General features: G+C 38.7%; 1 protein-coding gene across 1 annotated transcript in view; it reads left to right on the forward strand.

The window, feature by feature from the left end:
* The window catches only part of hs6st3b (heparan sulfate 6-O-sulfotransferase 3b), a gene marked incomplete at both ends in the record, with an annotated part of 72,922 nt that extends 47,772 nt beyond the window's left edge, over positions 1–25,150 (forward strand). Inside the window, one exon of the mRNA XM_081367918.1 lies at positions 24,436–25,150. Within this exon, the coding sequence (XP_081224044.1) occupies positions 24,436–25,150 (715 nt within the window). The remainder of the gene's footprint in view (positions 1–24,435) is intronic.

Here is a 25,150-nt window from a genome sequence, read left to right on the forward strand (position 1 = left end):
TTGAGTTAAAATAACAATTTAAGTCGTTCATTCAACTTTCAGTCTAGTTGAGGACAAGAAAACTTACAATTTTTTGTTGTCTGGACAATCTAGTTATCTCTACTCACAAAAATAAGTTGAAATAACTAAATTGCAAAAATATTTTTTACAGTGAGTACTAAAAATAATAATATAACTCTACAGTACATACTGTAAAATTATGCTACTAATATCTATGGCTGTCTTAATTTCTTCATTTTCAAACATTAAACCATCAAGGTTTTAGTTTGATGGAAAATCGCATAACCCTTAAAGGCTTCTCTTAGACAACAGCTCATTTATAAGCTCTTCTCATTACAGATTTGGGAAGATGATTGCCTGTTGCGTTCGCAAATGCATGTTGAGCAAACCCAAACTAGATGAAGAAATTAGTTTGTAGAGCAGCATTTACTGCGAACGCTCTGAGACACTGAAAACGCAGTATCATGAGCTGCTTACGTGTAAAAGAACACAGTGCTGCGCTTTACTTTAAAACATGCAGTGCATATATTTATTAAATCACAGCGATTAGATAATCACTCTAAGCCATATCAAGTTTTGTTTTTATCATGCAGCTCTAATACAGAGATCTAATCAACAGGGTGGGCATAGATCCGCTCAGCCATTTAAGAAGTTGTTTCTTCATTTGAATTCAGCCATACAGATGCAGATCGTCATTCAGAGAGCATACAGCAAGGGCCAGCCCGGGCACATCTGAGTGCTCCAAAGGGAAAGTCAGCGAACACCCTGAAACCGCCTTCATTTGTCACAATCAGATTTTTGGCCCCACTCATGCCTTTTGTATTCTGTGTGTGCAGTCAGGGCGACAAGCTCGCGGGGACAAATCGCTTATCCCTGAATCCCAACAGCTCCACACAACATCAATAACTGCAGTGTTTAACATAGCATCTCATTATCAATGACTTGTGTTGTGAGCCACAGTCTAGGACTCTTTATCTCTGAGAGCATGTTTCACTTGTTTGAGGTCTTTTGGAATTCACTCATGCAGGGTCGGCAACTTTAACAGAGGCACATTTTAACTTTTGGCGTATCCTACACAAATATGTTTAGTTTGTAGTTTAAACACCAGAAATATTTTTTCTCACCAATTTTTATACCAAATTCCAAATCCATTTGTCCTGCCATCAGAAATGTTCTCACATGGATATAATAAAACCTTCACTAAATTTTTAATGATGTTTGAGAGTCTTAAGTGAAAAAGAAATGGTTGAAAGAGATGGTTTCCATTGGAACAAACTCTTTTTTTGTATATATTTTTTTTCTTGCCATAGGAATTTTGAGTCTAAGCCCAGATGGGAGATGTATGTTGTTTTCACTTTGTAACTACTAAAGGTTGTTCTTCTGTTTATCTGTTAGTTTAAGATAGTCTGTCTGATCAGCTGACAATTGCTCAAAACCTCTCTAAAACCCACCAACGGGGCCAGCCAGACCAGCTTTGCCTGGCTTGGAGACCAGCTAACTATATCTTGGGCTGGTTTAAGCTGTTATTTTCAGCAGGGAGATTGAGGAAGTGGGTGTGTACTGTTAGGAACATTATTTTTCTGCATGGTTTTGACAGCTACATGTGAACATCTCTTTTTATAGCCCTGAAGTTATATTCTGCTAATTATTATTATGTTGGGTGGATTTGTTTTTTTTTTGTTGATGTTTTTTTTGTGCGGAGCATTTTGGTTATGCAAGTAACTACCTGAGTGCCCATTTAATTATAAGGGTCAGAGAGAGGGTAGCAACTTGAAATTATGAGCAGAGAAAGTTGGGTTTTACCACATTTGCTTGAGGCTTCCTTCTGGGAAGGACATACAATTCAACTTTTCTTTGTTTGGACTACAAATGTGAGTTTGTTGGAAAACATGAGCTGCATATCATCTATAATAAAATGCTGAAAGTGTGTGTAACGGAGGCCAGCTAGTAGTTGCTGTGCGAATAAACCTCACTCCTCTGATCTCAATAGGCGCTCTAGCGACAGACTCTAGAGGCTGCAGTCTTTAGCCTCCTTGTTAGAGCGGCTGACTCTCATGCCGGAGACCCGGGTTCGAGACCCGCACGGAGAGGGGTTACATGTGCATGTCAGAGAATGGGGACTTATGAATTATAAATACTGTATGTGGTTATCATATCAGATGTAAAGAGTAATCAAAAGTATCACCACTAGCACTAAAGGCTGTTTCCAATGAATAAAGTGTAATAAAATGAAATTATATTCAGGAATCAATCTGTTTGTTCACCCTTACGAAAAAGAAGTTTATTCTTTCATTGTATTACTACTACTTCAGTCTACAGTACTTCTCAGAAATATACTGTACTTTATGTCCTTCTCAGAAATATACTTAAAATTAAGTACTTGACTTATACTGAAAGAAAAGTCTATGTATATTTGGCCTATTCTCTTGTACTCAATCTTTTGATCGAGATATACTTAAAAGTATAATTAAGTATCCTAAGTATACTTGGCATAGAGTTGTGTTTACTCTTTTGATTGAGTAGCCTATTAAATACTTTTTTTCACATAATTTTACATACTGTCTTATTGACTTGCATTGTTTGAAAATATTGATTTATAAAGAAAACAGATATGTTCCTAATTCTGAGTATCTGAATTTTTGTGTCCACGTGTAGTGTACATAAAAATTGACTTCAAATCTACTCTTTCCCCGCCATTGACTGACTTTTGCAGCTATCCATGGTTTTCACTGTTATACGGTAGGTGGCGCTATTATGCATCCTCTGAAATAGTACAGAATCTCCAGATCAAAACACAAGTGGAGAAGTGGAAACAAGTATTAGAAGATTGCTTATGCAAATGTAAAATAACACAAATAATCAAACATTGAACAGCATATAAGTTAACGCAAGATACAAGGTAATGGAGCCTTTTATACATTTTCGTGTTTCTTTAGCAATAAATAATGCACAAATGGACTCTTTAAACACCTCAGATGTAAAGTTATTCACTGTCAAAGTGACGCCAAAATGAATGGGAGTTAATGGAATGCTAACAGCATGTGGGGGTCCCAGGGTTGCCAACTTTTAAGTTTAGCTCGGGGGGTGGGGGGGGGGGGGGGGGGGTTAATCCAACCCAAAATTTTTTGGGTATTTTTATTTAAAATAATTAACTATAAAAGCGATTTAAGGGAATAAAGAAAAAAAAAAGCTTATTGTATTAGTGAAATAATTGTAACTATTTGCAAATAATATTTTATTTTTAATTATGCATGCATTCTCTCTAAATGAATCAAAGAAATTAAAGCATATTTTCAATTCAAAAAGGCTAAATTTAGTAAATAAATAAAAAAGTTGAGTAATTCGCGTCACCGGATACTGTCGGTAGTTGAACATTTCTATTGTAAAACAGTCAAATATTAAATGTTTTCCACTTACATTTTGCCAGGCATTCGTTCACTTCTTTAATCATTCTGACATTGAAGAGCTAGACCGCTGATGACCGCTAGTCATCCTAACACCAAACAGAGCGGTGCGTAATGGAGCGCATCAGAACAGCATCAAGAATATCAAATACATTGCAGTGAATCTTTTATTTGCATCTTAAGTTTATAGGCAATAATAATGACAGGTTTGCGAAAGTGTTGAACTCGGTGAGCTCGCGCAAAACACATCTTCAGGACAGCGACTCATTTAAACGCCTCTGATTGGCCAATGCGTTCAACAGACATGTCAGTGATTGGCTACAATGCTCAACGCTGCCGTACGCCGTGCGTGCGCTACGGTTAACGCCGCCTTCACTGGCAGTTGAAATCAGCTCCGTAATACGCAATACGCCCCCAGCGGATATATATATATATATATATATATATATATATATATATATATATATATATATATATATATATATATATATATATATATATATATATATATATGTCATTATATAGATCAGTGGGCGGAAGCCTCGAAGCGAGTATATTTAAATATTGAATTATTTAATTGTATTAACTGCCCTAATAACGTTAAAACATCATGAAAATAAAAAAATGACATGACATCTAATCGTTATAAAATCATTATTTATTTTATTAAAAGTTAAGAATCCAGGTTTGTTTATCAGTACCATAGCAACGCTAACTTCCTTTGGGATTTTCGGATAGAAACCGTCCGTAGCCTTTCGCAAGAGTTCAATTTTTTGAACTCATCTGGATGGCCAACGGACACGATTTTTTTCGCACCGCACAGGGGGGGCAGGGATTTGTATTATTTTGAAGGTACCCCCGGGCGCCGCCATTGGCTAGCGGACCCCCACCTGCAGTTAGCATCCCATTGACTCCCATTCCTTTTGGCGTCACTTTGACAGTGAATAACTTCACATCTGAGGTGTTTAAAGACTCCATTTGTCCATTATTTATTTCTAAAGAAACACGAAAATGTATAAAAGGCTCCATTACCTTGTAGCTTACGTTATGGCCCTGTAGAAGCAGTTTTTGTAAAAGTAGGCTAACGATTGCGTCACAGCCACGCGACTCTCTGTCGCACAGTAGGAAATTACCGTATGGACAGGAGGAGAAGCTCGCGGGCAATCGGGAGGACGTCGAGGCAAAGGTTATACCACTAGACTAGAGACATCCGAGCCAACGGCAAGTCAGCAGCACTAGCCGAGGAAAGGCTGTTCTCGGCGGGGTTCGAGCGCCGAGCGTCCGATTGCCTGGTTCTCACAACTCTGAAAACGTCAGATCAAATTTTCAAATAGGCGCTATCTTTATAAATAAACCAAAGATTTGAGCTTTAAACAACTACATTCTCGGCCGGAAATAGTCTTAAAACTACATTTCGTGACACATTTATAGCAGTATTTTTAAATTACGCGGGGTTTCTCCTCTGCTATTGACGCTTGCTGGTTGGTGGTGTGAGATGCATTCTGGGATACCTGGCTTGTCAAGTCCGCACAAGTCTCCTCTTGATGCATCCTTGGTAAAAGGGGCAGATCAAGAACACATCCGGGGATTCGAACTGGATTTGGCTAGATGTGAACTTTGAATTGGCACAGTACTAGGGCAGCGACTGATGACGTTTCACAAGTCCACAAGAACACAAGTACAGACAAGAACGCATATTGAGAAACGGCTTCTGTCTCGCATGCGTGCTCGCTCTAGATTCCGGGAGATTTTAACTAATTTGCGCCATAAATAGTGGTCCATCCAGTAGTTAAGAGCCTGAATTGTTTTAGTAATTCTGAAATTTAGTGCACATGAGTGAAAAAAAATACAGCACAGAAGAATGTCTTATTTAGCGTGAGATTTCTTTGTTAAGCGTGAGAGCGTGAGATTGAGGCTGAATGCGTGACTGTCACGCCAGATGCGTGAGAGTTGGCAACCCTGGGGTCCACTAATCAATGGCGGCCCCCGGGGAAGCTTCGGTTTCCCGGCTGATGGATTACCCCCTTGGTGTTGATGGACTCAAACTATTCCATCTATGTTTTGATCATCGTTCTGAATTCGATCCGGACATAAACTAGTTGTGTACTCAAAGTTTGATACCGTTACACTTAAAGGTGCTGTAGTATATCTGGTAAAATGCTAACTTTAGCCTGATAGCAGTAAAAGCATACGTCCCACCCTCCGCACATGCACAGCCAAGAAGGCTGGAGACAACGTTACAGCAATACATCATGTGTTATTTACCACTGAGAAAACTTTACAGTACAGTTAGTAACACTACAATACCAAACGTAAACAAATTCTTAAAAACAGAATTAGATGCAGCAAGTTTTCGTTTTGTTTAGCTAGCAAAACTTGTCAGTGTGTAAAAATATTGAGCAGGATTGGGCACCCCTGGTCTAGGTTGTTAATGTAACCCCTGTTCCATGAAGGAGGGAACAGAGATGTTACGTCCCCCCAGCCACAGCCCTGAACCACCGCTGAATGTCTCCTGTCTCGGCTCCTCAGCAAAACATGAATGAAGTACCCGTATAAATCTTATTTATACCCGTATGCCGGGTGGGTGTGACTCGGCATGCAAATCTCACTGACCAATGTTCATTGGCTTGTTTAGTAACCACTTGGAGGTGTCATGACCCCATGACATCAGTCCGACGTAACATCTCTGTTCCCTCCTTCAGGGAACGGGGGTTACATTAGTAACCCAGACATTCATGGGATTGTTTAATGTCAATGTGAACGTGGTTGGGTTGAGTAATTCTCCTGTTTATTGTTTTGATTCTTAGATTAAAAGTCTGTTTGAATATCTTCATCATCGTGCGCTTTCATTACAGCCACCCAATGTGACATATACTTTCTTTCTTTCTTTCTTAATTTTTTTTCAATTAAAGATGTCAAAGATAGAGGTTTGGTCAGATTTACCCAACTTCTGAGGAATCCCAAACTGTAGCTATAATAAAGCCACACGCACAGACACCCCCTCCCTAACGGTAGGATGGAGATTAGCCCCTTCCATGCGCTCTGCTGTTCCACAGATTTGGCAGGAAACAGAGACATGCGGCTGAGCCGCAGATCTCAGATTAAACCTCTTTAATCCTTTTCTCTCTCTCTCTCTCTCTCTCTCTGAGCAAAGATATTGATTCTCGCGCAGAAGGAATGCTTCAAATACAATGCTTGCAAATACTTGGCTTTTTGGTGATGCTGAGAGAAGCTAAACTTAATCAGAGGAAGTACCTGCTGCTCTGTGAAATGTGCCAAATTAATTTTCCTGCCTTGACCTCAGTGGACCTATGATCAGTGAGGTCATTACATTCATGTTTCCGCACAACAAAGAATGGGTTTGAGACATCATTAAGAACCCTATGAAATTAAAATTGTAATTCTTGTGGATGTTCCATGTCTGTTAGCTTTGAGGTGTCTAAATATGATTATTTTCTTTCTATATGCTAGTCTAAAATTCAACAAAATCAACCTTAATCAGATATACACATTTAAAACGGACAGTCTTTTCTGGTAAAATGCGCAAATATCAGCTGTGATTTAAGGTCATAATGATGTCTTAAAGGGATAGTTTACCCAAAAATGAAAATTCTGTCAGTAATTACTCACCCTCATGTTGTTCCAACTCCGTAAGTCCTTCGTTCATCTTCGGAACACAAATTAAAATATTTTTTATTACATTTTTATACGTCTGTTGCACGTCACCACGTATCACACACATTACCAGCGTCGGCCAAGACTCGACGCCCAGAGAGAAGGAAATAAAAAAGTGGAATAAAGTCGTTATTTTTGTTTGTTTTAGCGCACACAAAGTATTCTTGTCGCTTGATAAACTTAAGATTAAGCCACTGTAGTCACTTGGACTATATTAACGATCTCTTTAATAACTTTTCTGGGCCAGCAAGTTTCAGTCCCCCAGAGAAGTGAGACAGCGCTCAGATTTAATCAAAAATATCTTAATTTGTGTTCCGAAGATGAACGAAGGTCTTACGGGGTTGGAACAACATGAGGGTGAGTAATTACTGACAGAATTTTCATTTTTGGGTGAACTATCTCTTTAAACAATGGGGAGACATAAAATTTGATTAACTCTTTCCCCGCCAGCGGTTTATAAAAAAAGTTGCCAGCCACCGCTAGCATTTTTGATCATTTTCACAAAAACTTCATGGCCACCAGAATATTTTGTTGTATAAATATTTGAACATGCAAAATATCAGAAGAAAGAACAGACCCTCTGCTTTTAAAAAAAGCTTCATGCATTATTTCTTTATGTTTTATTTTGTGTTTTCACTATGTTTTGTTTTATTCATGTTAAAATTTATTGTAAAACAACAAATGTGCATGTGCAGGCCTAAGCTAGCGTCTCAAAACACTGGGTGCTTCTAAATACTCAAATTGATCTTCCTTATTCACCGTCCTCCAGCCTGTGACCCGGAAACCGATCAAAGTTGCACATACAAACCTGATGCACGTATAAAATTTCCTCTCCCTTCACATCTGTCACAATGATTTTCATTTATGCTTTTCCTTTCCTTTGCAGTTTAAATAAACCACACATCTCTCATATTTCAACATCTTGTGTTATTATTATTTATTAAGAATTTCTTAAATATCCAAACCGTAACAGCATAAGGGCAGATCCTCTGAGCGCAGCTGATGACGCTATGAAGTGACGCTTGATTGATCTAGAATATTCCAATATACAAATAAGCTTTCCTTCGATTCCTACATCCTCATTTTCTTTCCTTGCAGCCTTCCCTCGCATCCTAAGGGGGTGGAGCTAAGACGCAAGGAGAGGAAGCGAGGAAAGGAAATGAGGATGCACACATTAGAAATGAGAAGCACCCATTGACTTACGGCAGCTGCAGTGACGCGATGACTTTGGCTCTTTTAGTTTGAAGGCGGGACTTATTCCGCCATTTATAAGTAATATGCACAGTTTTTTGTATCTAAATTATTTTATACTACTCGGTAGTGATGACAGAAATGCCTGTTTTTCATTCATGGTGGATCAAAGTAGATTAAGGAACTTGATTTGGTGGATTATTACAACTGGAACTGGGTGTGACACCCCTCACAATTAACATGTAATGTGCTAATTGGGTAATGGTAATACAAACAAGGACCCACTTGACTTGATTTATGTCTGATCCATTTCCAGTTCTTTTGAAAACTCGAGATGATTTGAGTCTCTAAAAACGGATTGGTGGTGTTGAGAGCCTCCAGAACCAAAAGTATGTCATCACCGTATTGAGTGCTTTCCTGTGTTTCACACAAAAGCAGACTTGTTATTTCCTCTCAAAGGAAGCACAATACTGTATGTATGTACTGAAGGCATTCACATTGTCTTATTTTCTCTGTGCTCCTACGATTTGGAGAATACAAACCTGAACCGTCTTCGCTGACAAACATGCAATTGCTTTTAGGGCTGCACGATATTGAAGAAAATGCGATAACTCATTAAATAATGCGATATTCGATATGCGATATGATAATGCTTAAAGTGTGTAAAATAAACTTAAATTATCTTTCAAATATATTTAAAATTATATAACCTACATACATGTTTCACATTATTTTTGTGACAAGAAACCATCCCTACACCTGAAAGTGAACAGCAGTGTTTTACTGAAGCATAAGAAGTGTTATTTTAACATCAGTGTAAACCACAGGGTTTAGGGTTTCAGGTAGGCCTACATTAGGTTTATTTAACAACAGAAACTGAATAATCAAAATGTAAAAATAAAACACTTCTTAGTTTTCACCGTATTAATTAAATATATACTGATTCTTATTAAAGCTACAAAAGTTATTCAGCCAAGAGCAGTGAGTGATTTTCTCTTTTTCTTTTGTTCATGACCCCAATATTTCGATATATTGTGCAGCCCTAATTGCTTTAAAAGACACTTTAAAGTGACATTTACCGAAAAATACAAAAATCTGTCATTTTTTGCTCACCAAGATTTCAAAGGTTTTTGTACATATGAAAACAGGGGTTCAAAACAACATTGATTGGGCCCTGTTTACTTTTATTGTATGCATTACTTTATTGTTTACTTTAATATCTACTTTTGTAAGAAGAAAGTCATATAGGTTTGAGATGACATGGATGAGTAACTAATGACACAATTTAAACATTTTAACGGAACTATTTCTTTAATTATGACTTAAATAGGCAGGATGAGTCAAAGAACATGGACTTTCAGCCCTGCTGTGGTCTTGATGGTCCGGCTGGTGGAAGTTGGTCAACCAGCTGGTCTAGTGCCCAAAAACCATCAAACCATAACAGACTAGGATATCCGCTAAGAATAGCAAGCTTAGACATATTTAGGTTGTTTTTTTTCAGCCGGTCCACCTTTATGTGCTCTGAACAGTGATGCGGTTGTCGTGATGCTCTTGGGCCGAAGGGCAGGTTTTTCTTGCTGCATTGTAACTGCCAGCGAGTGCCATTTTCAGTATGCGCACCATGTCAACTAACCTTAATGCCAGCTTCCTGACAATTAAATGAAGGACCCCTCGTTCCTCTTGTTTCTTCCCAGGTGACATGCCGTCCCCATTCCGTCACTATCAAAGAGACAGAAGGAGATTCAGAGAGTCTGGAAAACGGTCCATTATGGTCTGCCAGAGGGAGTACAGGCACCATTAGGGAATGATATCCGTTACAAATAATGCATGTTTCCAGGCTCTCACTCCATTCTGTCAAGAGCGACAACGGGAGAAGATTGCAGAGCAGCAGAAACGAGCGCATTACTGTTTCAGTGTAAGACTATAGAGAAGAAACTGATGAGCGCATGTTGAGTACATTTGTATCCACAATTCAGTCGATCTGAATGTGTCAGGTTAGTTCCATCTGACTTGTGTCATGATTTAAGTAGCAAAGATGTACAGATGACTAATTAAAATGTTGAATATTTAGCAGTGGTGAACAATTACAAAGTATTTTTTACTTTGTTACTGTACGTAACAAAATATTTTAAGTGTCTGTAGTTTATCAGAGTATTTTTATTTTGGGAAACTTTTACTTAGGGACTGCATCATGGGATCAACCTTTATTTTGCAGATGGGCACAGATTCCATTTTTCTCATGTATGTGTCATTTTCCATTTGCCAGATGGCTCATTAGATTTGTTATGCCTTTTTAAACTGCAATAAAGAGGATAAGTACGAGAAGAAAATAAAACACCTTCAGTCAGTTTGAAAGTTTAATAGCAAAATGTAACTCTCTTTTGGTTATTAAATACCATTTGGTTTTTCAAGACATTTATGAGAATTTAATGGTAGGGCTAAATTGCTTTTGAAATAGTGTAATAAACAATTCCCTGATAACTGGGGTAAGTTGGCAGCCTAATAAAACAATATTTCAAATAAAAACAGAATATTTCTTTGATAAATGTACCTGTTACTGATAATACTTAATGGACCTTATATATATATATATATATATGGGGATGCTGTGATACGTATATTCCTAATGTAGACGTGGATCAGCTGAGAGTCAGCTGATGCAAGCCTGACTAATGTGACCTGCCAGAACTATATCTTGGCCAACATATGCACACATGATGCAGTTCTGATGTAATATGATGGATAAGGGGTATCCTTCATATTAGATCCTCTCATCATAAACTCACATACTTAATTGGATGATTTCATAGAATTATTTGCACAAAGATTAAAATATGATCATTGCCTAACATACATATTTATTATTACATGTTCAAAAGTTTGGGGTCTTGGGGTAAGATTTTTTATTTATTTATCTTTTTATGTTTTTGATAGAAGTCTCTAATGCAATATTACAATTTAAAAATAACTGTTTTCTATGTTAAAAAGCAAAGTAAGGAATTTTCTTAATTTTTCTGTAATTTTATATAGTTACTTCTGATGTAATTGCATTAAATACTGTATAGATTGAACAATTCTTTTTTGAACAATAGTGGATTTAACATCAAAATGTAATTTCATGTTAAAATGGATGTTTTTAATGTGGCCTTCTTCCTTTAAATACTTTGATCAGTTCAAGAATAATTTATGCAATTTTATATTATTTATTTGGAAGAATTAAAAGAGCAGTTTGATGTCTATCCTTGTAATGTTCAACTGGTCGTGGTTGATATGGGATTTAGAAAGTAATTATAGTAATAAGTAATGCAATACTTTTTTAGAGAAAGTAATTTAGAATAACTTACCTAACACAGTGTAATATCTTTTCAAATGTTTACCCCTGCGATGGCAAAACAGGTCTTTTTCAGCAGCCATTACTTCAGTATCACATGGTCCTGCTTATTATTATTAATGTTGAAAACAGTTATGCTGCTTAATATTTTTGTGATACATCCATGATGCCTTTTTTCAGGATTCTTTGATGAATAGAAAGTTTAAAAGTACAGCATTTATTTGAAATAGAAATCACTTTTGACCAATTTAATGCATCCTTGATAAATAAAAGTATTATTTTCTTAAAAAATATCTTACTTACCCCAAACTTTTAGTATATATATTCACTTTATCCCAGTAAAACCTGATAGAAGCTCTCAGCAGTAACCATATATTATAAACATAATTCAAATGCACTAAAAGAAGAACCGTTTTGTCAAGATTTCCTGAAACTGTTAATTGGAGCTTTTAGGAGACATTACAATATATACAAACTTTATTGTGAAAGGAAAAATGCTGTCAGATTTCTTTTTTATATGGTTCCCTTTGTATCTGCGTTCCAGAAAGAGCACTAATGATATTGAGACAGGATTGTGAATGTCATTTCTGCTGTTAGGGCAGCATGTCTATTATAATGTCACTGCAGAATGTGAAATCTTAAGTGCAATGACTTCTTTAATATGCATTACTTTTGCCTTACCCCTTGTATCCATCATCCTTACACTTAAGTCTAAAAATCATTTTCATGTCTTGATTGTGTTGAGGGCGATTGTGCTGCATGTTATGCTAAAGAAAAAAAATCTTTGTTTTTGTAGTAAAAAATCTTTATTTAGATATAACTTGCTCTTCCTCTTAAACTATTTTCTGTTTCGGCTGATGTCATCAATCCCCTCTGACCACGTTATATAAATTTTCATGATGCAGTCATTTTTTGTTGTTGTATATCGTGTTTCACTAAATATGTCACATTGTGTAAGTCAAATGGGTTACAATGGCCATGTTATGTTGACTCTATACCTCGTATGCCCTCGTTTGCTTCGGACTATGTTTTCTTCATCATTTGAACTTCGCTGAGCATGTACTGTAGATGTTAATGCAGTTTCTGGCCGGAGGGAAGGAGTGCTGGGGAACTGTATTGGGATTACAGCTGCTGTTCGGCCTGAGGATCCACCAGAGGCAAGCGCAGATCTACCGAATAAAAACCTTTTGACTGCTTAACACAACATTTAGAAGAACAATGAAAATTCAACAGCCCTAAACCATTTGACGAAGGCAAAGCACAAAGATGTATAGTTGACAAACTGGACTGGAAATTATTCTTTTTTGTAGTTGTGGAAGCTATCTTAAAGGGATACTCCACCGTTTTTTCATATTAAACTATGTTATTCCCTTAACTAAGACGAGTTGATACATACCTCTCTCGTCTCAGTGCGTGCACTCAATCGCTCTGGCGCGCGGCGACACTTTGATAGCACTTAGCTTAGCCCAGTTCATTCATTAGGATCCAAACAGAGATGAAGCTAGAAGCGACCATACACCTCCACGTTTTCCCTATTTAAATACAGTTACACGACCAAGTATGGTGACACAAAATAAAACGTGGCGCTTTTCTAAGCTAAAAAGGATAACTATAATGTATGGTGGAATAGCACTTGGGAGCACTTCGAATCGGCTTAGAAAAGCACCACGTTTTATTTTGTGTCACCATACTTGGTCGTGTAACTACTCGTGTAACTGTATTTAAATAGGGAAACCGTGGAGGTGTTTGGTCGCTTCTAGCTTCATCTCTGTTTGGTCCCTGATGAATGAACTGGGCTAAGCTAAGGGCTTTCAAAATGTCACCACGCGCCAGAGCGATTGAGTGCACGCACTGAGACGAGAGAGGTATGTATCAACTCGTCTTAGTTAAGGGAATAACATAGTTTAATATGAAAAAACGGTGGAGTATCCCTTTAAGTTATCTGGGAAATTTCTTCAGTCAGATGTTTGTAGCTTGGTGGTGTACAAGAAATATTTTATTAAATATTTTTACTATATTTGTTTATACTATGATTTAAAGATAATTTAGTGTTCCCATTTCCTATTTTTTATGCTTTTGGGCCATTTTGTTGGTAGTGAAATATAAAAGATAACAGAAAACAATTTTTTTTGTCTCCTTTTTTTTGCTTTGATTTGATAAACAGATACAGATACTCTATTGATATCTGAAAACATAACTGAGCTAAAATATGAATTAAAGAATGGTTAAAGTCACCATGAATTGTTTTTAATGCATTATTTATTATGAATAATTTATCCATGCACATTTTTTTAAATTATTTTATTCCCTTGTAATCTTTGATAAAAATAATTTCCCCAGCCTCTTGCAACGAAATCTGTTCTCTGATGACATGTTTACTGGCGCGAAGGCGGGATAACCTGTCAGTCACATGAGATCACAGCAGTAACAAACCACAACCATTCAACCATCCAATCAATTTTCAATGGACAATATTAAGTCACGCCTTATACATTTTTTTCTTGTTCGAGAAGCTGTTTCACTCGGATATGTCACAATAGGGAATAAAAGACTATCACAATTTCTGTTTCATGCAGACTTTTAAGGGAACTTTGTTAATGGCAGGCCTTCCGATTTTGAAACAGTCTGCAGAACTTTTTGCATGATGAGTTTCCATACTGACCTGCAGAATTGATAGATTGTTCAATATCTATTGAATACAAACCCAACACAATAAGTGTTTTTTTTTTTACTTTTCCTAGTTCTTTTGGTCTTCAAACCTGAAAAGGAGACAGGAAAGATATCACTGACAAAATGGATATAGCCTACAGATTATTATTATTTTTTGTCGTGAAAATGCATATCTTTTTCTGCTTGTCTTCATTACTGATACAGATCTGAGCTCAAGTTTATTTACAAGGAAAGTCATTTTTTATTTTCAGTAAAGTTATTATCCTCTGTTCTTTGCCTCAGACAGCACTGAAATATCCTCCTTATCCGTAGGTTTATCCTCAGGTCCAATATAATTTCACAGAAAATATCCTTGTACTGAGACAAAATGTCATATCTGATACCAATAATTAAGGCAAAAGAACCGGAGACGGGGACAGTGGCAGAATAAGTGATAGATGGATGCAGAGCGGAGGAAAAGAGATAGAAGTGGAGGGGGTTCAGATTTGTGCGTAATACAGCAGAATCAGAGGCGTGATTAATCCAGCAACCTTTAGAGGAAAGGTCTGAGGTCCCACGGGATAACTGATGGCTGTGAGACACAGGAAGAAAACTGAATGAGGAAAGGGCAAAAGTCAACAGAGGTGCTGAGTGCGTTCTCAGCCTCAATCATAATGCTGTCTCTGTGTGCACTGTAAAAACATCAGCTTTCCTAGGTGACTGGAGAAGACACATCACCCTAAGCAAAAATCTTTACTGTCACAATTGCAACGGATGTGTCAGATACTTTTGTCAACAGACAATCGACTGAAAAGTCTTTGGACAAACTGTGTTCAAAGGTTCAAAGGTTTTGACTGCAAAATACAGCATATTTGAAACATTGTATATATATATATATATATATATATATACTAATTTTTTTTTTGCAAGACTGTTGCTGCACAATAGCATACATGAATACCTGTAGCAGATCTATACAGGTGGAGCTGGGTAAGGCTTCTGAAAGCGTGCTGCAAACTGCTATAGCAAACGCTGACAAAGCATTTGAAGGTTGAGCACGTGAGTTCATTGCCTACTGATACAGCAGGAACCAATCAGCTGTGCCCTATAGAGAATTATGTGATTGAAAGCAAATTGAGTTAAGGACCTATCAGCCTGCGCCATCTACAGTTTCATGACAGAACTTTGTGTTTGTCCATTGTACTCTACTATTTTGATGTCTGATTTGCAGCATGTAAAACATTGAATATGTTTATATAAAAACTGCATTGATTTATGATATTGGCCAACATATTAGTTTTCATCATAACATTAATAAAGAATAAGACAGACCCTTGAATTATTAAGCCAATTTCCTATACCCAAAGTGTAATGACCAGTCTGCTCCAAGCCATGACCATAATATTACCACCTTTTGTGCACATGCATTTTCAATAATTCAACAGTACAAAAAGTGAAAATAGTCAGTTTTTGGTAGGATACATTGCTCTTTGAAACCTCACCCTATTTAGGCCCTACAGATGTTTTGTGTGTGTATTTTTGTGTTCTGCTTGTGTTCATATGTGTGTGATGGCTGTGAACTTCACTGCATCTGATGCAGCAAGGCCAGACATAAAAAGATGTGCACATCTGAGTTTGAGGAGATTTTACTGCAGAGAAACAGGTGCTTTGCAGCTGAATCAAACTGCTGTATCATACAAAAAGTAATAAGCTACGAAATGCCTCTTGTAAGGAAAACTAAAGAAAATGGTATTTTTCTCTCTCTCTCTTAGCTGAAATGGCCACTTAAAAAGTCACAACACTTCAAGCAACAGACAAAAGACTGGGCTTTTTCAATCCATTTCCCTCATCAGCAGGCGTTTGCCAGGTCAAAAGAGAAAGTTAAACCCTCTGTTAGTATTAAGCATATAGTTTGGCTACATATATTCGGCTCTCTTTGGTAGCATGTAATTGGATAGACAATAGCAGAGCGTGATTGCACCATTGTGGCTAATTACAGGCTTTTAAAACACATAGTTCGGAAACTGACACAGCTAGAGAATGGAGATCTCTATCTGGACTGTTTCAGTTAGCAAAATGCTATTTGAAAGTACTTTTTTGTTCCTGTTTGGTGCTGTACTTTATTTGGTTGATTGCACAGTTAAGTAGTATAAGACTTGCTCTTTCATAGTTCAGGAGATTTAATTGAGTTATTTAATTACAATATAAAGCTTTAAAATGATGGTGCATAGAACAATCTGAGAGGCAGAAGATGCAAGCGAAACGCTCCATTTGCTCTCAGTTTAATCTCAGTACTGTATAGGAGACAATTGAGATATTAATGATGTTATTTTTCCCCATGTGTAGCACTTTTGGTGTTTTCATTTTAAACCAAGGGTCCACATTAGTTTGAACATTGCGTGTCTATTTGCAGATCCTCATAGGAGTCACTCATTAATGCTCTGTGACATTTCATCTCTTCAGTCTCACCTGTTGTCATGCTTCCTGTAGTTACTGCACTCTGAAATCTGCTGTGCTGAGCTGTGTTTGGCAGGTCGCCTCTAGTCAATTGACAACCGAGTGTTATTGAGACACATTTTTCCACTCCACGATTGCTCTCCCTGGATTTAAAGAGCTTCACTCGGCTTCTGATTTCAGACATTTGGTAAACCTCAAGTAATCTCTAAACACATTTGACTGGGTCTACTTTAGATGAACGACTGGGCTATTTTTACTTGTTTGCTGCAAACTTTCCTTAAAGAAATAATTCACTCAAAACTATATAACCTCATGTTAATTCTAAACCTGAATGACTTTTGTTTCTTCCAGAAAAGTCAAGATTTGTTTTTGTTTTTACATTTACATACAGTATTGTTTAAACATTTTTAAGAAATAAAACTTTTATTTCTTAAAAGTAAAGAAAACATTTACACTGTCTGAATTGTTCCATATGCCCTTCACCATGTAGAAAATAGTAAATGTGTGAACAACTGGCCGATTTTAACCGTAGCTTTAGCGTCTGTTTGGAGGTGGGATGCTTTAGAGCATTTGATTGGACAGAGAATCTGATGAGAAGCTGAAGTGCAGAGTGATGTCATCAAAAGCATTGATCCATATCGGCGGAAGCGAGAGACTGTACGTTTTGAATGCTTATATCTTTTATATGTGAATTTTATCATTGGTTTTGAGCACACTAGCTTATAGATAACAGTAAAACTAGCATATTCATACTAAAAGCCAAAAAACTTCAATTTTGATTTCATAGGGACTTAAAGAAAAATCTTAATGACCACAAACCTTTGAACGGTATAGTGTATAATGAAAGAGTCCATATGCATCCAACATGTATTCATAAAGGAGATTTAAAAACTATTAGTGCAGGGGGGTCAAACTTGGTTCCGAGGATCTCAAGGGGATTTAATATATATATATTTTTTTTATATTTTATATATATATATTTAAATATATTATTTAATATTAATGTTTAATGTGAAAAGTGCTATACATATACATTTAAATGATTAATAATTATTTGAATTAAAAGTATTTTCCTAACATTTCTGTAATATGATAATTTTGTTTGGCTGTAATACAGTGACAACATAAGTGTCAGTTATTTATTTAATTTTAAATTAATATCACTTTTTTTTTTTTCAATTATTCCTACTATAAGTCAAGAGAGACAGGCAGTATATTCGAAGACATTTCCCAGTTATTCAGTTACATTTTATGGGCAGAAATGGGTGCTTCGTGGAATGTTTGTGGGCTATGACTCAAATGCGTATTATCGAGCAGAAAGTAATAAGCACGGCTCACCACAATTGCGCCTGGGCTTTGATTGGCTGAGGTAAAGGGCCAGGCTGGAGCCGTTTGAGGCTAATATACTGTGACACTGATGGCGCTCACTATGACCTTTTTTGCAGTCGGCTTGTTCTGACACCACTTCCTGCATGTGCTTGTGTCCCTGGGACAGGCTAATGAGGGAGTGTCTGCACTCCACCCACTCTGAAAGACGAGCTGAATACAGCTGCTGCTGGCAGGGTTCTAATCACTCCCTAAAGCCCGACACCCCTCTATACTTTATGTGTGTGTGCTAAACCCTGATACGTCTCCTCTCCCACACAACAACATCATCGTGTAATGCTAGCTACTGATTTTCCACTGATACAGTTACAAATACGAGCAACACTTCTATGTATACTTCCTCACCATTCTTTATAGTTTAATGTATTCTCACATATGAATTTAAAACGGATGCATCTAATATCTTTCTTTTAAGTATAATTTCTCCAATCCAGATTAATTTACAAATAAGAACTTGTTTATTTTTTGCATGGTGCGGCATGTCAACTGGTTCCACCAACGGTGTGAGTTTTCCTGTTTGTCTGAACAAAAGAAGAAACAGGGAAGAAGGGGTAGCTAAGAAATTACATATTTCACCAATAAAGTCTGAATTAAATCAAAATTGGTTTCAACACTAACCCACATGAAAATCTATCCACAGAAAAAAAAAAGGTCTTCGTACTATTTAGTCAAAATAAAAAAATGTGCTCCTCTCTGGATGTGAGATTGACGGTAAAAAAATTGTGAACATAAAATCAAGCTTGCCTTCTATTCAGCATTTCATTCCAAAATACGTCACAATACTCGTGTAAAATCACAACTTCCGGTTCACACAGACATTTAAACTCCTCAAATGGGCTAAATCAGTTGTTATTGTGGTAACACTTTACAATAAGGTTCATTAGTTAACATTAGTTAATGTATTACCTAACATGTACTAACAATGAGCAATACATTTGTTACAGTATTTATTAATCTTTGTTAATATTAGTTTATAAAAATACAGCCGTTCATTGTTTGTTCATGTGAGTTAGTTCCCTTTCGTGGTCACTACGAGTTACGTCGTGACGACGAATGGGGTTTCGCTTAGAAAGCCTCTCACCTTCGAGTATACAAAACAAGCCAATGGCAAGAAAATGCCATGGGTCTGCAGAATTTGCATAGCACCCTCGTGGGTATATAAGGAAGTACACTGGCAACATGTAGTTATGTTTTCGCTTCAGAGCCAAAAGTTTTCTTCACTCCCACAAGCCATTCTGAATTATCTTTACTCTACGAGACGAGCTGCTCTCCATTGTGTTGGTGCAACGGCATGTTCCAGCAAGATCACATTGCCTGCTGCTGATCTGTGCAGTGATCTGCCGACAGTGTGTGTGCTTCTCCCTGGGCGCTTCAGCACTCTTCTGAGCTTTTATCTCTCTCTAAAAGAGCGGCACATCTTTTTCAAGACGGTTCGCCCGTGTGTTTTCTGGATGTGGACGCGTGATCCATCTGCCCTAACGATCACGAGCGCTGTTTGGCGTGTTGGGCTTAATCACGCTTGGTAGCACTCGTGGATGAGTCATGTTTTTATTCCGGGAACATGACCATCGCGGTGTTTAGATCGAGACTCGATCTCCGTGTGGGTAGAGTCCCCTCTTCCACACCCCAATCTGTCTCTTCCTTGAGAGGGGATACTTTGGCAGGTGGCCAGGGTGATCTGAGGGTTACGGTGTGCACAATAACCGACGAGTCATTCCTTGGGCCACGCACCCCTCCACATCGCAAACCGTGGAGCTTCCGTTTGTGCCTGGTTCCTCTCGGAGACCCAGTGTTTTCATTCGGGGCTCCGGCGGATGATGTCATGTCACTCACAGCATCACAAGACGGGCTCAATTCCACTGGAATGAGAATTCGACTGCGTTGCCTCCCTCGGGAGTGCCAGCATTAGCCGAGTCAGATACAGAGCTAACGGCCATGCTTTCCCGGGCAGCTGAAAGCATCGGTTGGAGTGTGCCAAAGAACAGTCTTCGAACCCCCAGTAGCATACTGAGGCACTTCTGCACCGACGGTCATCCGTACGTGCGGTTTCCTTAGTCTGCTTCCCGCCGAGGCTGCCTCCCTGCAGCTCCTCCCCTCGAGCCTTCACCAGCCCCGAGCAGGAGGAAGTCACAGGAGGGTGGCACCACCCATCTCCACCCCTAAGCCGGCCAAATGCCAGGCTAAGCAGCTGCACTCCTGAGATGGGCAGCTTGGAGTTAGGGCTCAGTTCTTCTCAGGAGCTGGTAGCAGGACCACTCCTTCCCCCGGTGGAGGGCCAGGGGAGAATATTTTGTCTTCTAAGAACTGATGCCCCTTCCTCCAAGCCCCAAGAGGCCATGGATTGCCTCACCACTCTCGTCCCCCTCTGTCGCCAGACCCCTGTCAGAGCAGGCCCCCGTGGAATGCTGGTCCTTCCCTGGCCTCCTCTGTCAGGATGCGGCTTATGACTGTGTCCCCACACCGTGGTTTGTGTGACTCCGCTGGTACAGTTCTCATGGGAGCCTGGCTAGAGCATCCCAACGCCCAGATCATGCGTACGGAGATCGCCACCCTACTGGCGAAGGGTGCGATCGAGACTGTCCCTCCAGCCGAAATGAAGTCCGGGTTCTACAGCCCCTACTTCATTGTACCCAAGAAAACTGGTGGGTTATGGCCATCCTGGACCTGCCCATCCTGAACCGATCCCTTCACAGGCTTCCGTTCGGGATGTTAACAGCGAAACGCCTTTTCGAATGCGTTCGTCCCTTGGATTGGTTTGCAGCGATCGACCTGAAGGACGCCTACTTCCATGTCTCCATTCTGCCTCGACACAGACCGTTCCTTTGGTTTGCTTCGAGGGGCGGGCATATCAGTATGCGGTTCTCCCATTCGGGCTAGCCTTCTCCGCGTGTCTTCGCGAAAGTCGTCGAGGCAGCCCTTGTGCCACTACGGCAACACAGGGTTTGCATCCTGAACTATCTCAACGACTGGCTGATCCTAGCTCACTCTCGAGACCAGGTTTGTGAACACATGGACCTGGTGCTCCGGCACCTAGCCCGCCTGGGCCTTCAGGTCAACTGGGAAAAGAGCAAACTCTCCCCCATGCAGAGGATCTCTTTTCTCGGTATGGAAATCGACTCGGTCGCCATGTGTAACAGAGACGTTCACACATTAACTAATGTTAACAAATACAACCTTTGATTTTAATAATATATTAGTAAATGTTGAGATTAATATTAAATAAGATTAATAAATGCTGAAGAAGTATTGTTCATTGTTAGTTCATGTTAACTAAGATTGTTAACTAATGAACCTTATTGTAAAGTGTTACCGTTATCCTTAACTAAAACAACTTCTCTGCTTGCTCGACAACTGGCACTTCCCCTCTGCAGCACAAGTTTGGTATCGATTTAAAGCGCAGCATTCCAACTTTGTGAATATTCATATCGAATTCTTGATGGCATGAGTCTGAACCAATGAAATGTGATTTTCAAACTCATGCTGATGTAAACAAAACTGACTGTCCGAACTGACGATCCAGATATACACATATAGCCTACACAGAATTACAGTATTTCAAAAGATCTGTCCTGGCGAGTATACACAGACATCATCTTTTATGTCTTAAGTGAACGTTTGGTTAACTGTTGGGGAAAACATCTGATGTATAACATTATATTATATACGTGTGGAACAGTAGGTCTTAATATATAGGCGGTCTGTTTCATTAATGTTAATCAAAAAATTGTGGTATCATGGGGAAAAAAAGTTGAATATATTTTTCCTATAGATATTTGGTTTTGACTTGGTGTGCCAAATGTGTGCCAAATTTAGTGCTATTACCAGGGATTTTAAGATATGGTTGCTAGGTGATTTTGTTTTGGAACCTACAGAAAACTGTAAACTGTAATATAAATCTTGCAGATCATTGACTGACATGGACGGGTATTAAATGAGTTCCAGATTACTAGAAAACACAAACTATCTGGTCAGTAGTACTTCAGTCAAAAGCCCTTGAAAGCTCAGAGAAGGTGAGAGAGAAGCTGCGTTCTCTATCCCAGGCGTCTGTCATCTCTGGGGGAACATCAGAACTGCCTCATTCACTATTCATCCCAGCACAGAGGCAGTTGCCACCTGCTTCAGTCCCATTCTCCATCAGACCATGACTGTGCCTAGTTCATCTCTCTTCATTAACGCATCGGCCTGCTGCTAATAACACTTTGGTGGCATCTGTTCCCTCACGTGTTTTTCAAATGTAAGCGCAAAATATTACAGTTGTGATCTAATTTACTGAATCTTTGGCTATACCTTTGTCTGTTCTTTACAGCATCAAATACAGCTGTAACTTCTGTTAAAGGGATACTCCACTTTAAAATGGAAATTCTGTCATCATATACTCACCCTCATGTTGTTTCAAACCTGTATGAATTTCTCTCTTCTGCTGAACAGAAAGGAAGATATTTAGAAGAATGGCAGTAACCAGACAGTTTCTGGTGCCATTGACTTCCATTGTATATATTTTTTCCTACTATGGAAGTCAATGGTACCAGAAACTGTCTGGTTACTGACATTCTTCTAAATATCTTCCTTTCTGTTCAGCAGAAGAAAGAAATTCATACAGGTTTGAAACAACATGAGGGTGAGTATATGATGACTTTAATAGACCTTTAATAGAAATTTTTACATTTAGCCTAGATAAATCAAACAAATAAAAATTGACCCTATTTACTTTTTAATGCACTTTCATGGTGTATTGTGAATGATTCACTGTGGATGTTATTCCAAATAAAGAAAGTTGTCTTCATAATCTTTAAAGGGCACCTGTTATGCCCCTTTTTACAAGATGTAATATAAGTCTCAATTGTCCCCAGAATGTGTCTGTGAAAACCAAATTAAGAATGTTCACTCAACTTTTATATTCATGGCTACATTTTATTAATTTGTTTCCTTGTTCTTGTTAAATTGTGCCCACATTGTACTAACTTGCTCCCTCATTTTATTTAAATCGTGGCCATGATTTAACTAAACTAAAACGTTGCCACAATTTTCCTAAAATGAAGGGTACAAATGAATAAGTTGTGGGTACGTCCGTTAAGTTGTTGCCTATCTGGCCAATTGTGGTCCCCGTAAAATGGGTTGGGAATGGAATATTTTGTGCTATGCTAAAATAGTAGGATAAGCTATTATGTATGTCCTAATTTGCATACTTATGCCTTTTTGTTGTATAAATAGTGTGAGTAGTGTATTCACATTGTTTTTCTTTCTTAAATTTGAAGTAATTTATTCTGTATATCACTATTTAACCTACAAATGTCCTCCACGCTGCACTGCTGAAAACGAATTAATTGAGACATGTTTAATTTTTTTTTCACTCTTCTGTGGCTGTCCACTGGCTTACAAGGATTGAGAAGATGGTCTTTCTCTGTAAGAGATGCAGTGATGCGTGTAAAAAGAATATATTCCATTTTGCAGCCGCTCTGTGCTGAAAATGCTATCGGATTAGCCTACATTGCATGACTGAAATGTTGAGGTTAGATGACAGGTTGATAACGTTTTATCATTTTCATTAAAAATAATAACACACAAAGCTCTGCAGAATAGAGCTATTTATTCCTTATGCTATAATTTGCTTACCAGAAAGGCTAATTCTCTATTGATAACCACTGGAATTTCCTGTGGGTTTTTAGAGTAGTTTTTTTAATACTCATTTTTCTATTTTAGTTTTCAGTAATGAGTAACACAAAGTCTGTTTTTTATGGTACTTGAAGAAACTTTTGTTCAACAACATAAATTGCTAGCAAGTTGCTAAAAGGACTTGAAATACCACAATGATCCAAGTGTATGCCTGAGGCCTAACCTGTAGTTAAGTTAAAGGTGCTGTGTGTAACTTTTTTCACTCAACTAAAGCATACAAATACCATAATATGTTTGCATATATTGAGGAAACATACTATAAGTTCACATACTCGTTTCTCTGAAAAACACTTCTACAGCAGTTATTTTACTTTGAAATGTGCCTTTCCAGGCTGGAATGTTTGTTTTTGTTTTGGTCTGTGTGACTGTTTGCCAATTTGACAATTTCATTTGCGCTCGTTCCTGTTGCGTGTGCTCAAACTGGCAACCTGTGTGAGCACCGTCCAGTCTGAGGAGTCTGAGGAGGAGCAGGTGGCGGGAGAAACAATGATCTCCGATATTTTGAATTTGGACTGCAGTAGGCTACCTATTTCGACATTGTTACAGACTGCACCTTTAACATTACTCAGAGACTTTAATGCCATTTTCTACAACATTAATTACAAATTAAATTGTAAAAGAGAAAATAAACTTAACTTTATTGAAGTAACGTTGTGATTATCATTCCAGGAACTTCTACTATATCACCATGCTGCGAGACCCTGTGTCACGTTACCTGAGCGAATGGAAGCACGTGCAGCGCGGTGCCACCTGGAAGACTTCCCTTCATATGTGTGATGGCCGCTCTCCCACACAGGACGAGCTGCCCACCTGTTATAACGGAGACGACTGGTCAGGGGTCACTTTAAACGAGTTCATGGACTGCCCTTCAAACCTGGCCAACAACCGGCAGGTGCGCATGCTGGCCGATCTCAGCCTGGTGGGCTGCTACAACCTCTCCACCATGAACGAGAGCGAACGGAACCCCATTCTCTTGGCCAGCGCTAAGAGTAACCTGAAGAACATGGCCTTCTATGGCCTGACGGAGTTCCAGCGCAAGACGCAGTACCTGTTCGAGCGCACTTTCCGTCTGCGGTTCATTTCAGCCTTTACACAGATCAACAGCACCCGCGCCGCCAACGTGGAGCTGCGCGATGACATGCGAAGCCGCATAGAGCAACTGAATTTCCTGGATATGCAGTTGTACGAGTTTGCCAAGGACCTCTTCCTGCAGAGATACCAGTTCATCCGCCAACGTGAGCGGCAGGAGGAGAGATTGAAGAGGCGGGTAGAGAGACGCTGGCTTAGGGAGCGCCGAGTCAACCAGAGCAAACAGCCCAGTGGGGAAAACCAACCTCAGGTCACCACAACTGAGGACTATGCCAGCCAAGTGGTCCGTTGGTGA

This window comes from Scardinius erythrophthalmus (assembly GCF_964197995.2).
Source record: "Scardinius erythrophthalmus genome assembly, chromosome: 6".
In the NCBI taxonomy this organism is placed as follows: Eukaryota; Metazoa; Chordata; class Actinopteri; order Cypriniformes; family Leuciscidae; genus Scardinius; species Scardinius erythrophthalmus.